The sequence below is a fragment of the Eucalyptus grandis genome, chromosome 9, assembly GCF_016545825.1.
Source record: "Eucalyptus grandis isolate ANBG69807.140 chromosome 9, ASM1654582v1, whole genome shotgun sequence".
Lineage (NCBI taxonomy): Eukaryota > Viridiplantae > Streptophyta > Magnoliopsida > Myrtales > Myrtaceae > Eucalyptus > Eucalyptus grandis.
The window spans coordinates 20,504,024-20,518,947 of record NC_052620.1 but is presented as its reverse complement, the minus strand read 5'-3'; the positions used below and the strand labels follow the sequence as shown (position 1 = coordinate 20,518,947).

At 42.6% G+C, this 14,924-nt stretch overlaps 1 protein-coding gene across 1 annotated transcript; it reads left to right on the top strand.

Annotated features, from left to right (window-relative positions):
- Window positions 1-3,328: 3,328 nt before the first annotated feature.
- LOC120288451 (UPF0481 protein At3g47200-like) lies at window positions 3,329-4,150 on the top strand. The gene has a single exon (XM_039302436.1). It carries the CDS (start codon window positions 3,329-3,331, stop codon window positions 4,148-4,150), a length of 822 nt encoding a protein of 273 aa, XP_039158370.1.
- The last annotated feature ends 10,774 nt before the right edge of the window (window positions 4,151-14,924 follow it).

Here is a 14,924-nt window from a genome sequence, read left to right as displayed (position 1 = left end):
GTGGTCCCGTTATTAGGCTTTTGTGAACTACCATGTGAATTAATCTAGAAAAAGACTTCCTAGTCTTTGTTTAAGGCTTTCGTGAACTATCATATGAATTAATCTAGAAAAAGACTTCCTAGTCTTTGTTTTCTCCAAAATTTCAAGTTCGGATAGCTGCTCTGTTGATCAAGGAAAAGACTTTTTGGTCTTTGTTTATTCTAAGATTTCGAGTTCATACAATTAATCTAGAAAAAGACTTCCTAGTCTTTATGGATCCTTAAGCCTAATGAGTGCACAGTGCACGGTTGATCAACCTTGCATCCTTGAGCCGAATGAGTGCACCTGGGGAAAAGGTGCTCACAAAATGATAAGCGCCGGCCCCACTCCACCCACCCACCCGGCCAGCGCCCCCTTTCCAAAAAAAAAAAAAAAAAAAAAAAACACTATCCTTGAATTATCGATTTCAGAAAATGACTATATTTTCCTTCCTTGTTGCCATGATTTGCTAGATTACCAATTATAATCATAATCTACACCTAAACTAATTAATTATAAATACAGATAATGTCTATTTTATAACTCACCTTAAAAAAAGTGATTAAAGGAAAGGGGTGGATTACAAACATAATTCTTTAAAACAATAACATATGCATTGATACATAATCAAGATATTCATCTTATATGATGTCATTGCAATCAAGTAATGCTAAATATGTCAAAATTGGCTACAAAATTTATGGCAAACTCAGTAAATAGAGCATTTATTTATTAATTACAATCAACATGTTTCCCGTTCTTTATTGACCATATTTTTTTACGTGTTATTGTCATATGATATTAGTACTATGTGAAATAACTTCTCGACGAAGGAAAGAAGAAAGTATTTCATGCATGAGTTACATGAACACCTTAAAGGAAATCTTTGCAAATTTAATTATTGGATTTTGCTTCTATTAAGCAGTTAATAAAGGTGCAATCCCTCACACAGATCAAGTACAAGCAATTTTAGGAAGCAAAAAAGACAAAAGAACAAATCATTTGGTATGTGGGCTGTCTCAATCGATTTTATGCTCGCATCTCGTCAACAGAACGGGCATTATCTGTATTGTGCCTAGAAGTTTGGGTATTTTTTTTACCACATCTTCAAGTGTCGCCCAGTCGAGGCCTGCCATTCAAAGTCTCCGAAGAAGGACCACACGTCTTTCCGGTTCATAGCATATTAGTTGCATCATGCACATTCATCTTCTATTCAGTTCAACCCGTTCTCTATATACTTGAAAGGCACCGCATTGAGTACATACAACAGTTTGGTGAAAGAGAAAGAATCCAAAGAAATTGAAACTCACTCGATAGCTTGTAAGAGAGAGGATAGATGGGCATAGTGATATCTAAAACTGTGCTATCCTTTTAACGCTATTTTTTAGGGGAGTGAGGCATTATCACCGATTCCTACATGCAAAATGATACTATATTTGACTATCTATTTTTCACATCAGTAAATAATTAAAGTATTCTGATTTATGAAAATCTAATTTAAAGGACAAGCGGGGCAAAATACAAGTCCAACCATTCCGTGTGACGTAAACGGGGGGACTATATGTACATGTGCTTCACGGTGAGATTGGACATATGAAAAGCCAATCCAATAATTGTACCCTGTATGGGTAAGGTGGGGCAATGTTGTTTATCACGCTTTTACATTATCAATATGATGACGTGACACCACCGCCCTGCGGCTCCCGGATGGATAAGCGCTCCCATGACGTCTACCCAGGACGGAAGAGCTCAAATTCTGGTCGCACGCAAAAAAAAAAAAAAAAAAAATGATGACGTGACGTCATAAGGGCTAGACTATTATAAGCTCGTTTTGAACCGGCCATTTTGGAAAGATACTCTCCTTTGTTCCAATAACCTAGACATTAAAGGGCACGTTTAATAACGTTTCTGTTTTGAACAATTTTTAAATAGAAATATGTTTTTTTTTGTTTTTGTTCCTGAGAACAATTTTTGAGTATAAGAACACGCTTGGTAATTGCAAAAATTCTATCCTAGGAATAAAATTCATTTGATAAACTTGTATAATTTTATTGTTTCTTTTAATTTTTCAATATTTTTCATATTTTTTTCTTTTTTTTTTTTTTTTTCCTTCTTTCTCTTTGTGACCGGTCGCCGGCCACGGCGTAGCTAGCGACCGGCTGGGCAAGCTCGCGAGCTCGCCGAAGCCTCGCCAGCCACTGCGTGAGGCTCGGCCTCATCGATCTCGGGTGAGGCCGAGCCTCGCCGGTGGCCTCGGTGGCTAGACAAGGCTCTATTTTGTAACTTACCTTAAAAAAGTGATTAAAGGAAAGGGGTGGATAAAAACATGATTCTTTAAAACAATCTCGTATGCATGAATACACAATCAAAAAATTCATCTTGCATGATGTCGTCACATTCAAGTAATTCTAGATATGTCAAAATCGGCCAACAAAATTTTGGCAAACTCAGTAAATAGAGCATTTCTCCATTAATTACAATCAACATGTTTCCCGTTCTTTATTGACCATCTTTTTTACGTGCTATTGTCATATGATATAAGTACTATGTGAAAAAAACTTCTTGACAAAGTAAGGAAGAAAGTATTTCATGCATGAGTTATATGAATATCTAAAGAAAATCTTTGCGAATTTAATTCTTGATTGGTGCTTCGATTAAGCAGTTAATAAAGGTGCAATCCCCCACACAGGTCAAGTACAAACGATTTTTGGAACCAAAAAAAAAAAAAAAGACAAGAACAAATCATTTGGGTATTTGCACTGTCTCAATCGATTTTACGCCAGCTCCTCGTTAATGGAACGGGCATCATCTATACTCGCCTCGCATGCGCATTCCCGGCGTAGATAAAAGGAAATTTAGGAACGTGGAAAGCGTGATTGACGAGTGGGTGGACACGTGTGCATAAGTGGGACCCATTTCCTCTTGTCTTTGCTTAGGCTGGGCCTATAACATTGACAAAGGAGATTTCGCACTCTCTTTTATCTAAGTGGGCCCCGCATGCTCATAATTTACTTTACTTTTTACCCCAAAGTCCAAAACGGCCGTCTTATCTTCTCTTCGTTCTTGGCTGCGAAATCGAATTGATCTAGTGCAAGCTTGTACGTCCAAAGGGAATATAATGGGAATTAGCTGGTGTAGCTTAAATACAAAAGAAGACAAAGAAGTTGAAAGCCTAAACCTGTAGCCATTATTAAAGTAGCAATTCTTTTCTTTTTTTTTTTAATTTTACTTTTGTTTAGAGCATCAATTCGAAGGATGAAAGCCCATTTAAGGCGAAGGCAGAGTAACACAGACCAGTTCTTCACAAGAAATGGCTGTTGTTTACGACAAGGAGCTCTTGGCTTGGTATGTGACCACTCTCAAGCTTCGAGAAACTGTGGAATCTCGACTCCCCAAGAAATCAACCTGTGGGGGTGAAATCGTCCCCGCCTATGAGCCGAGGCCTCCCAGGTCCGAGTGGGTCATCTCCATTGAAGAGAAGCTCACGCAAGGTCGCCAGGAAAACATGCCAGGCTCGTGGGCAAATCTCTCCATTTACCGGGTCCCACGCCATCTCAAGCATGGTGAGGACAATGCCTGGGTCCCCCAGATCGTCTCCCTCGGGCCGTACCACCACGGTGAGGAGCACCTCCGCCGTATGGAGCGGCACAAGTGGCGCTGCCTCCACCGCATCCTCGAGCGCTCCGGTCAGGGGATAGCCCTCTATCTAGACTCGGTGAAGAAGGTCGAGTGGAGAGCTCGTGCCTGCTACGAGGGAAGGATATCCATGAGCTGCAATGAGTTCGTGGAGATGATGGTTCTCGATGGGTGCTTTGTGATTGAGATGTTCCAGGGATTTGCCGAGGGATTCGAGAAACTCGGCTACCGTCCCAATGACCCCGTCTTCTCAATGCGGGAATCAATACTTCAGATCCAGCGGGACATGATCATGCTCGAGAATCAGATCCCGCTCTTCATACTCGACCAATTGCTTGGTCTCCAACTCGGTGACCCCAACCAGAAGGAGCATGTGACCAAGCTGGCACTCCAGTTCTTCAGCCCTCTGATTGGGGTCCCTTTGACTAAGGTCAGCGCGGGCTATGTGGTAGTGGAGATGGTGCACCCCATTGACAAGGACTCCCGCAAAGACTAAAGTTCGACCCGTTATACGACCATGGCAAGGTCCATTGCCTCGAAGTGGTCCGGAGGAGCCTCTGGCACTTGGGCCTCAAGCGGCCCAAGACCAAGAAATGGTCGCAGGGCCGGAAACGGCTCACTTTCTGCTTGAGCGAGCTCCAGGAAGCCGGGATCCAGATAAAGTGGAGATCTAGCGATGGTTGGGGCGACATCCATTTCGAGAATGGGATCCTCGGGATCCCACCAATTGAGATCCACGAAGGGACGAGGTCGCTCTTCCTTAACTTGATAGCTTTCGAGCAGTCTCACTTTAATTGCAGCCACTACGTTACCTCGTACGTAATCTTCATGCACAACTTGATCAACTCCCCAGAGGACGTCCTGTACCTCCGCAACCGAAGGATCATCCACCACTGCCTTGGAAGCGATGCCGAGGTGGTTGATCTCTTCCACCGGCTTTGCCAGGAGGTGGCCTTCCACCGAAAAGGCAGTTATCTTTGGGACATACATAATCATCTGGATGTATACTACTACTTTGGATTTGTTCCCTCAAACGCCTATTTTCATCCTCTCAATACATGCCATGCTGTTATAAGAAACTGTCTCACGTTCTTGTCGGGTATCTCGAGGGCCTTTCTCACCCGCAAGTGGAATGCCTGGAAAGCCATTCTCAAGAACAAGTACTTCAACAATCCTTGGTCAATCATTTCCTTGATTGCTGCTTTCGTTTTACTTGTGCTTACTTGTGTACAGTCCTTCTATGCAGTCTCTACCTACTACAAGCCACGGTCTTGATTTCTCATCCAGTGTTAATTATCTGATACATAAATGTCGAACTGAATTAATCAAATTATATGGTGCAATTTCTTTTGTATTTTCTTTTGTTCTTCTTATTATTATTTTTGGCTATTGCCAATCCTCATGTCAACCCTAGATAAAGGACTATAATTTCCCCCTTTTGCAATTAATAAATCTTAGATTGTGCCTTGTCGCGACCCGATCTCGCCGCCCCTCGATGTCAAAGGAGGGAAAGGTCGGGTTTAGGGATACTTTGATCACGAGAGTTTCCTCCACGAGATCACGAGCTCTCCCAAGCTCATACCTTGCGTGGCAACGAATTTTATATGATCTAATCATTTATAACAACCTAAAAATAGACGGGAGTCGCCACTAGCCTCGTTTCGAGGGTCGGCTAGAAAACCCAATCAAGGGTTGGGAGTATTCCCTTGATTCCTACGCAACCAAATATCTAGGTTCGGGGACTTACGCTAATATTTCTATTAACGCCTTTTTGGTACCTAAACAGTATGTTGTGTTTTTCCTAACATGTCAATGCATTTCTTTTTACATTTTCGAGATCATTAATCCTAGACTAAGTGATCATGCGTGATTGGTTAATTTCATTCTATTCTATTTCTAGAAAAGCATGAAAAGAAAACAATCAATGGAATTAAAATTGCAAGACAATAAGTAGACAATCAAGGAAAGCAGTAAATCTATCATGCAATCCTAAAAAATATAAAAGAGAACACAATTAAAAGAGAAAGAGAAAAAGAGAAAACTCGCAACTTGTCGGGTTTTATACAGCAAATGGAACCCAAGACATATGTGGCATCCCAAAATTTCATGGCAATTTCTGGAGGCATTAAAGCCTATGAATAGGTGATGGAAGTACCATCAAGTTGTATTGTAGCCATTTGATCAATGATTTGCAATAAGATTTATGGCCAAGCTTTTAATGGATAATTATTTGATAGGAAAGAAAATTCTGTCATTGGCCATGTGTTTTATAAATTGGAATTTATTGATTTATGATTTCAAGTTTTATGGCCATATGAAATTGTAATTTAGTATTTATATAAGTGGGGATTTAAGGTAAATTATTAAAAGTAAACATGGACTTGTTTAACAAAATTTTGGGCCATTTAAGTTTGGACTTTAGGCCCAAGAGTGTTGAGCCTAAAGTGGGCCAAAAAAGCCGGCCCATGAAGCCCATTGGGCTGTCGACCGCATGGAGGGGGAGGGGAGGAGCCGGACGGCTTCCTCCAAGTGTCTTCAACAAGGGAGACACTTGTCTCCTTCTTGGAGACAAGTGTCCCTCCATGCAAAAATAGAAGCATGCAAGGGCTTTATTCAACCAAAAGGAAAAAAGGGAAGGGGGCGGTCGGAACTAGGTGCCGAAAGAGAGTGAGAGAGAGAGAGAGAGTTACCGTCTGAGCGAGCGAGAGAAGAAGGGGAAGAGGGAGGCCGATTTGCTGCCGTTCGCCACCGTTCGTTCGCCTCCTTGCCCGCCGTTTGTCGCTGTGTTTTGTGCTCGGATTTGAGGCAAGTAGAGTCCTAAAACCTACCATTTGCTTGCTGTGATATGTGTTGTAAGGGATGATAAGCTTTTTTTTTTTTTTTATGACCCAGGGTACCTGCACACCGTACCAACACGGACAGCCTCGGGAGGTCCGGGGTGACGGGGATAAACCCTAGGGCCCCACGGGAGGACCCACCACCCCCATGGAACGGGTAAGACGCCAAGCGTTTCCGCGGTGAGTCGAACCCTCTCCCTCCTAGAAGGGGTCAGTGGGTCCCCCCACGGTGGGGAAGACTTACCAGCGGAGCCACCGCGGCCGGTGGTGTAAGGGATGATAAACTTTAGTTGTGGTAGAAGTGAAGAAATTTGAAGCTCTAGGGAAAAATATGGTAGCCTTGCATTCTGTTTTCTAGAAAGGCAGTCTGACCTTTGATGAATTCTTGAGCTGCATGCGACTTTTTAGTTGGAGTCTCACTTCGACTTCTTGATGAAAACTGTAGAGAACTTCTTGGAGAGTAACATATCGAAATTTCGGAAGAAATGAACAAGTATAGACCGGTGAAACTATTTTTCTTTAAAGAAGTTAGATCTGGAAATCGTAATGCTGACCTAGTGTGATTCTGTGAATTTTATAAAATTCTCCGGTTGAAATTTAATCTCGTATTCTGAATGAAAGTTGAAGATGACATGTTAAGGAGTAACATACTAAAATTTTAGAGGAAATGGATGAGTTTAAGTTGGTGAAACAATCTTTATCCAAAACGGTTAGATCTGGAATTTGAGGCCGAGGTTAGGACGGTTATAGTTATTATAGTTTTTAATCTATCACCAATCTGATTTCGAGTTCTGCATGAAATATTTACTTATGGACCTTTTATATAACATATAAAATTTTCAGAATTTTTGGAGCTAATTTAGAATTTTTACTGAAATTGTGAATGAAACTATGTATGGCAATATTCCGAAGTTAAAAAGTCTGTAATGCGTGGACTGTACCGAATTGTATGATGTTATTTTGATATGGTGTTCTTCACGAAATATATTCCTCTAGATCTTGTATATAACATGTAAAATTTTTGGAAATTATTAAGGCTGTTTGCTAATTTTTCAAGAATTATGACCAAAGGAGTACAATCTGTTTTTATCCGGAAATTTGCTGCATTTTCAAAAATTAAATGAATTTGCTCCATGTGATATAATGTCTTGAGTGGTTGATTTTTCTGTACATGTGGTGACATATGGCATGTTATATGACATCAAAAGCTGGTTGAGACCTTTGATATTGTTGCATCAAATGCCATGTTGAAAATGAGACATATATGTGAATATACATTGTGATAATGATGATACCGTCGGAGGTGTGAGCCGACGATGCCCCGGGAGTCGGGATGCCCAAAGATTTGAATGAGTCGATGCCTTTTGGATGCTTGGTTGTATTATGAATACATGACCAGAGGTTTTCCCCGGGAGTGTCGGGATGCTCGGTTGTATTATGATACATGCCCGAAAGATGAGGGGTTGTATTATGATGCATGCCCGGAGGGTAGGGGTAACCATTTTCATGGCGAGCCCCGGAGAATCCTCGTGATGCCAGGTGGGATGCGAGATGCCCGGAGGTGTGTGCCGGAGGCTCCTCGCGATGCCAGGTTGGGTGCGAGCGATAAATGAGGGATGCAAACACTGGTCCCTGGAAAGAAAAATGATGAGATCCTTGTGAAAGATAAAATTGAGAATTGAATCATCCACATGAATGTGTGCATATGGCATGGGATGAGCCTCATGAAAATGCAAGCATGGAGTGCATTGTGGTATATACACGTTGCATGGTGATATATGCTTGGCTGCCTGATGATGTATGTACAAGTGCATGGTGGTATATGCACGTTGCATGGTGGTATATGCATGGCTGCTTGATGGTATATGTACAAGTACATGGTGGTATATGCATGTTGTATGGTGATAATGCATGGTTGTATGGTGAGGTATGTTCGAATGCATGGATGATATGTGCTTTATTCGTGATACCTTGATTGTTTTGTCTGACGCATCGTGTAGTTTGGTGGATTTTTATTACTGAGTGGTTGTATTCACCCCGTTTGAGGACTAACATTTCAGACTAGACAAGATACCTCTGCTGCCCCTGCCATCGGTAGATGGATCGAGTGGTTGGATATAACTGCAAGGAGGAGGAGAGCAAAGGAAGGAATTTTTGGACACCGACACTGATCGATGAACTTTAAGTATACGACTATTGGAGAAGATGTTGGTCATCTTTTGAAGTATAGCCGAGTATAGAAGACTACGTCATTTTGATGTACCGATGAATGATGTCCATCTGGTTTAAGTAAATAAAAGTGTTCGACTTTACCTATAAATGTCTTAGTTGGTGTGCATCGTTTTCTGAATATAGGGAAGGGAGTTGTTGGATACGCTTCCGCCGTATAAATTGCGCAGAGACCGACCTAAAAGATATAAACCCCCAGGATTGATAGACCTTCAGGTCAAGCAAGAGAATGGTAATCGAGCTATGGCGACCCTAACGGTTCAGGGGCTGTTGAGGGGTGCCACAACATATGTCGGGAAAATGAATATTACATGACAACGGTCGGAGTGGACATCGACCTCCACCATCTTTACGCCTTCTCCATCTTCGGGGTCCTAATCTAAACCTAATCTAAGAAATTTATGACTAGGTAAATACAAATGAAAGAAACAATCATCACAACTAAGATCAAAGCAATCGGAGTAAAACCCATGGACAATTGGCTCTAAGAAAAGTACAAAACATCAAGCACATCATGAGGAACAACTTTCATGAAGGGAGTTTCTCAAAATTCTTAACGCATGAATTTCTAAAAATTCAAGAACATGAACAAGTCAATCAGGAATAGAACATGGTAGCATGTCACCGGCATTCTACAACATATTGAAACCAATGGGACACATCTACTATCTCATCTCAAGACTAACAGCAACTAACCACAAAAAAGACAGCATTTCCCTAATCGAATCAACTCCAAAAATTCTGAAAAAAAAAATATAGCATGTCCAACAATCACAACAGCAGTATCTCAAATCAAGAAATCAATATAACATTTGGACCAAAAGTCTCATGATCCAGTCCATCTTTCCCTTCTGAACAAACATTTACAAAATGCATGTCACCGATAACCTTGCTATCTCTACCTATGAAAAAGTAATAGTTTCGTGCTGGCACTATTCACTCCATTCAGTGTCAGGAAAACAATTACAGCAAGGCTTAACTAATATATTTGAAGTATTCTATAGGACATAGATCGCAAAACCAGCAAGCAAATGCATCTCAAAACAAAACCCTTAGGCGAGTCAGTCAAGCAAGTATCAGAAGAGAGAAGTCATATCAAGACATGAAACTTGCAGCTATTATAGTATGCTCGGTGGAACATTTCTTAAACACCACAAGATGTGGTGGGGTCATTCATGCCACAGTATGTTACACAGATACAGGATGATAAAACACATGCATTACAAGTCAGTCTTGGAAAAAGAGTTGACTGGAGGTATCGAGGAGAGGTCCTTAGAAAGTCTTGAAAGGGACATTAAACCCATTTACAAAGATGTGATTATTCTGTAACAAGTAGAAGCAATAACATCCAGACTATCTAAAGGTAACTGAGACTGTAGTGATGAGCCAGTGAATTGTAATGGCAATACAAATTGACTTGGCAGAATAGTGAATTGTAATGCAAATTTTGTTTCACACTACCCACCCACAAAAACCTACTTCTATATTATTCATACAGCTGAAGCATGTTAAAAATCAATGTAATACAGAAACAAATGTTTTCCAAACTATTGCAGGAAGAGATTCTCTGAATCGCACTTGAAAGATTTCAAAGCTTACAAGGCTTAGAAGGATCGTAGGGATCATTGTCAAAACCCTTTTGTTCTGATCAGCATAGGTTGCCAGACTTGCAAACTAGAGACAAGCTATCTCATAGTGAAAGGAGATGATGGAAACATACAATCCAGGGACAGACAAAATAAGTATAAATGGCCATTCATCTATTCATTTCTAAAGAACAATGAAAAGGTCATCTTTCACAAAATTTGATGCATGACATAGTCTCTGGAAGTGGGCCAAGAAGCAGCACAGGTTGGCAAAGTTCAAGAATGCATGACATAGTCCCTGTAAGTAAGGAACAGTAGGAAACTTACCTCGGAAGGAATACCGCACTACGTGAAGCTCAGCTTGAATGAATCGGCGAAGGATCGAAGCCGTCGCTGCCGACGACGCTGTCTGAGCCCTAAACTTCAAGCTCCTCGACCGGCCGTTCCAGCGGGTCAGATCAGGTGCGCGAGAGAGCGATCGAAAGGGAGAAAGCGTTCGAGTCAGAGGGAGCGAACGGGAGAGGAACCAGAGGCTAACAACTAAACGGATCAAGAGAGAAAGAGAACTCACCGATCTGGTGAGCTCGATCCAGAGAGATTCGGGTCCGGCGAGCCTCTACACCCGAAAACCGAGGGCCGAGCAGGTAGAGAGTTCGAGAACCACTGGGGCGAAACTGTCTCCAAAGCTGAGCTAAGGCCGCCCGAGTGCGAATGGGTCATCTCCATTCGATCCTGCAGTATCTCAAGATGGTGAGGACAAGGCCTACATCACCTCGATCGTCTCCCTCGGGCGGTACTACCACAGTAAGAAGTGCCTCTGCCAGATGGACCAGCACACGTGGTGCTGCCCCCACCACATCCTCAGGCACACTGGTCATGAGATAAGCCTCTATATAGACCCAGTGAAGGGGTCGAGGAAAGAGCTTGCGCTTGCTACGAGGGGATGATATCCATTGAGCAGCAACGAGCTGTTGGAGATTATGATTCTTGACGGGCACTTTGTGATTGAGCGTTTCCAAGGAGTCGCCGAGGGGGTTCAAGGAACCTGGCTACCCTCACATTGACCTGGTCTTCTCAATGCAGGTACCCATATACACACGATCGAGCGGGACATGATCATGCTCAAGAATCAGATCCCGCTTTTCATACTTGACGAGCTGCTCAGCCTCCAGCTCGGCAACCACAACCAGAAGAGGCTTGTGGCCAAGCTGGCGTTCTGGTTCTTCAATCCTCTAATGGCGATGGACAAGCCTTAGACCAAGCTTAGCCGCAATAGGCTGGAGTCTCTCAGCTATGCCAGCCCCTTTGACCCGTTATCGGAGCAGGGCGAGCTCCATTGCCTCGAAGTGTTCCAGCAGAGTCTCCTCCGCTTGGGCTCGAAGCCAGAGCCAAGGCCGTGGATCAAAGCGATGGTTGCGCTCCAACCAGGTCACCAACAAGAGGCAGCAGCAGCTCATTTACTGTGTGACAGAGCTCTGGCATGCTGTGATCAAATTCAGAAAGAGGAAGATGGACAGGTTCTGGGAAATTCCGTTCAAGGATGGGATCCTCCAGATCCCATGGCTTCTGATCCCCAATGGGACGAGGTCACTCTGCCTCAACTTGATAGCTTCGAGCAGTCTCGCTTCGATTGCAGCAACGACATCACCTCATACGTAATCTTCATGGCAACTTGATCAACTTCCCCGAGGACAAGGTCACTCTGCCTCAACTTGATAGCTTCAAGCAGTCTCGTTTCAATTGCAGCAACAACATCACCTCATACGTAATCTTCATGGCAACTTGATCAACTTCCCTGAGGACGTTGATCAAATAGATTTGTTCTACCAATTCCTAAAAGCCTTGAGCCATTAGAACAAACCTCAAAGCCTCCTAACAACTCCACAAGCATCTTTAAAGCAGCTTTCTGGTAACCGCTCCCATCTTAAATAAGAACAAATCATGGCTGACAGTATATGTACTGCGAACCTATGAAAGGCAAGCAAGAGAGGGACTCTGAACTGGCCAAGGCTGACACTTTTATTGTCCACCCAAGAGCAAAAACAACCTTAGCTTCCAGTAGAAGGTTGTCATTTAAAACAAACACCATTACCGATTAATGCTATGGAATCCTCGTTCAATGAGTGTGAAAGTAAAGACATCCATCGCTGATAATCATCCTCCTTCGAGCACCAAGAGAAATCCTATAACAATGTTTGAATACAGAAATCATTAGGATTTTGAAGCTAATTCATGTTACAACAGTACATCCTCTCGTAAATTGAATGGGTAAGGGAGAGTTAATAAAGGATGAGGAGATAAACAATATAGGTAATAAAAAGGGAACTGAGAACTTTAGCTATATTAAAATGACAGCAGTAAAAAAAAAGAAGAAAAAAAGGCCATGTCTAAAGGACAAATTGGGATTACCCCTTATTAAAGCTAAGACAGAAAAATTACAACTAATACACTCCTCTCGAGAAGTTTCTGTGATGGTTTTTGTAGGCTTTCTAAAAGATCTCTTTAAGATAGGTGGAGTATCAGGCAACATGCCAAAATAGTTTTTGACCCAATCTTTTGCTGTGAGAAAGCTCCATCAGCTGGCATGACACCAGGGATAAGACAAGCCTACTCGAGAACTATAGATAGATCATACTCGAAATATTTAATCCCTCGGAAGGCTCGCACTCTCAGTTGAAGATGCTCTCTTTCCATCATAGCGCTGATGAAAAAGAAGTAGAGTCAAAAGGCAAAATAACTATACAAAGCAAAAAATTGGAGAAGCGGACATGCAGGGAATTTTTTTTTTTTTGCATACCCATTTGCTGAAAGAAATTGGGACATATTTGTACTTGACCATAAGCATTATCTGTCTCCTCATTGCAAGCGTAAACGACACGACCCAGTAGAAAGGAGTACTGGCCAGAAGACAGATACATCAACCACGCTGAAGAACATCATCACGAAAGCAATCTCAAATGCCCGTCAGATTTGTAACCTTCCATTGAGAGACAAGAAGAATATGTTCAATAAATAACCATCCAATCTAAGAAGGAAGTAAATTTTTATATCCAAAAGCTCTCTCAAAGGAACCAATGTAATCAGTGGATCAAAATTCAAATCTTCAAAAGCATAAGCTTTTGACCCTTCTATATGACATTCTCAATTTAGTTTGAAAAATTGAGGCTATACATCTGACAAGAATAAAGTCAGTCAAAGATTGTTTGATAAAAAGGCTACACAACTGAAAGGACATAAAAGAAGGAAACATATCATCACAAGGAGAGTCTGAGCTTTTCAATTTACTCCTGTTAACTTTACGTTGTCAGTTTCAATCGCCCCTCATGAATAAACTCAAGCATCCACATGTAAATGGAAAGAAAGATCATATACAGAAGCAGATCAAGAATGCTGAAACAGTAATATCAAGGCATTTTTACATCACGTAAAACCAGACTCAAGTCAAGAACAAGTGACTGCTTTGCGATAACAAAATGCAAACACGAAACTGAGACAACATGATGCTTCCACACCATTCAACTTCTTCAGTCGCTAGATTTTGAATATAGTCATGAGACCTAAGGCACCTCTTTTTCACCCCAGGCCCAGCTAAAAGCATCACATTCTTAACACTTAATAAACACCAGTTTCACCGGTCTCTCACAAATTCCAAATTATTCCACGTCCTCCAAGAAATCCAAGTTGAAGGCAAAAATCATCACGCCAATCGAATCCTTCCACTTGAAGTCAGAATACCCAGAACACACGATTCATCTTTCTCCTCCAAAATGAAGCAGATCAATTCCACCAAATCCAATCAATAGCAAATCGGAATGACCAATGCCAAAGTGGCCCCTAAATCAACTCCCACTGAGAAAACTAGGATCAGTCTTCAATTGAAAAGCATGAAAAACACTACCTAAACGTTAAAAACACAAATTTTACCAATCTCTCACAAATTCAATCTATCGTCTGCCTGAAAATTGTCCAAAAAGTCCTAAACCTATTGCAGTTTTGCCAATTGAGTCCTAACCCTTTCAATTTTGCCGATTGAGTCATAAACCTTTTGTCGGTTTGCCAATGAGTCCATCCGCCGTTGGCTGGAAAATGACGTGGACGCCGACGGTGCCATGTAGGACTGCCTGCCGTGGACAATTTTTAATAATATTTTAATATTTTTAAATTTTTTTGATATTTTTATTTTCTGTTTTTTTCCTCTTTTTTATTTTTTTTTTCCTTTTTAGCTTTTTCCTTGGCCTTCTCCGGTGGCCAGCCACCGGCCACAAAGCGACGGCCGGCCATCGCCACAGCCTGCCGGGGCTAGCCGCCCGCCACGCGAGGCCCGGGCCGGTGACGGCGACGCTAGGCGAGGCCGCCCCAGCCCTGGGCGAGGGCCGGCCTCACCAGATCCGGTTCGGGCGAGGCCGACGCCGCCCGGGTGAGGGCGAGCCTCGGCGAGGACTCCCCTCGCCACCGGGCAAGGCCGGCCCTCACCCCTAGCCGGCCGGGCGTCAACCCGTGGATGGTGGCCAGCCGTCGCCCGCTCGGCTAGGGGCGAGGCCGACGCTTGCCTAGGCGAGGGCAACCCCCGGCGAGGGCTCCCCTCGCTAGATCTAGTGAGGTCGGCCCTCACCGGGCC

Bases quoted from the DNA above. Each gene is read 5' to 3' on its own strand.
- LOC120288451 (XM_039302436.1), top strand. From the start codon at position 3,329: ATGGCTGTTGTTTACGACAAGGAGCTCTTGGCTTGGTATGTGACCACT.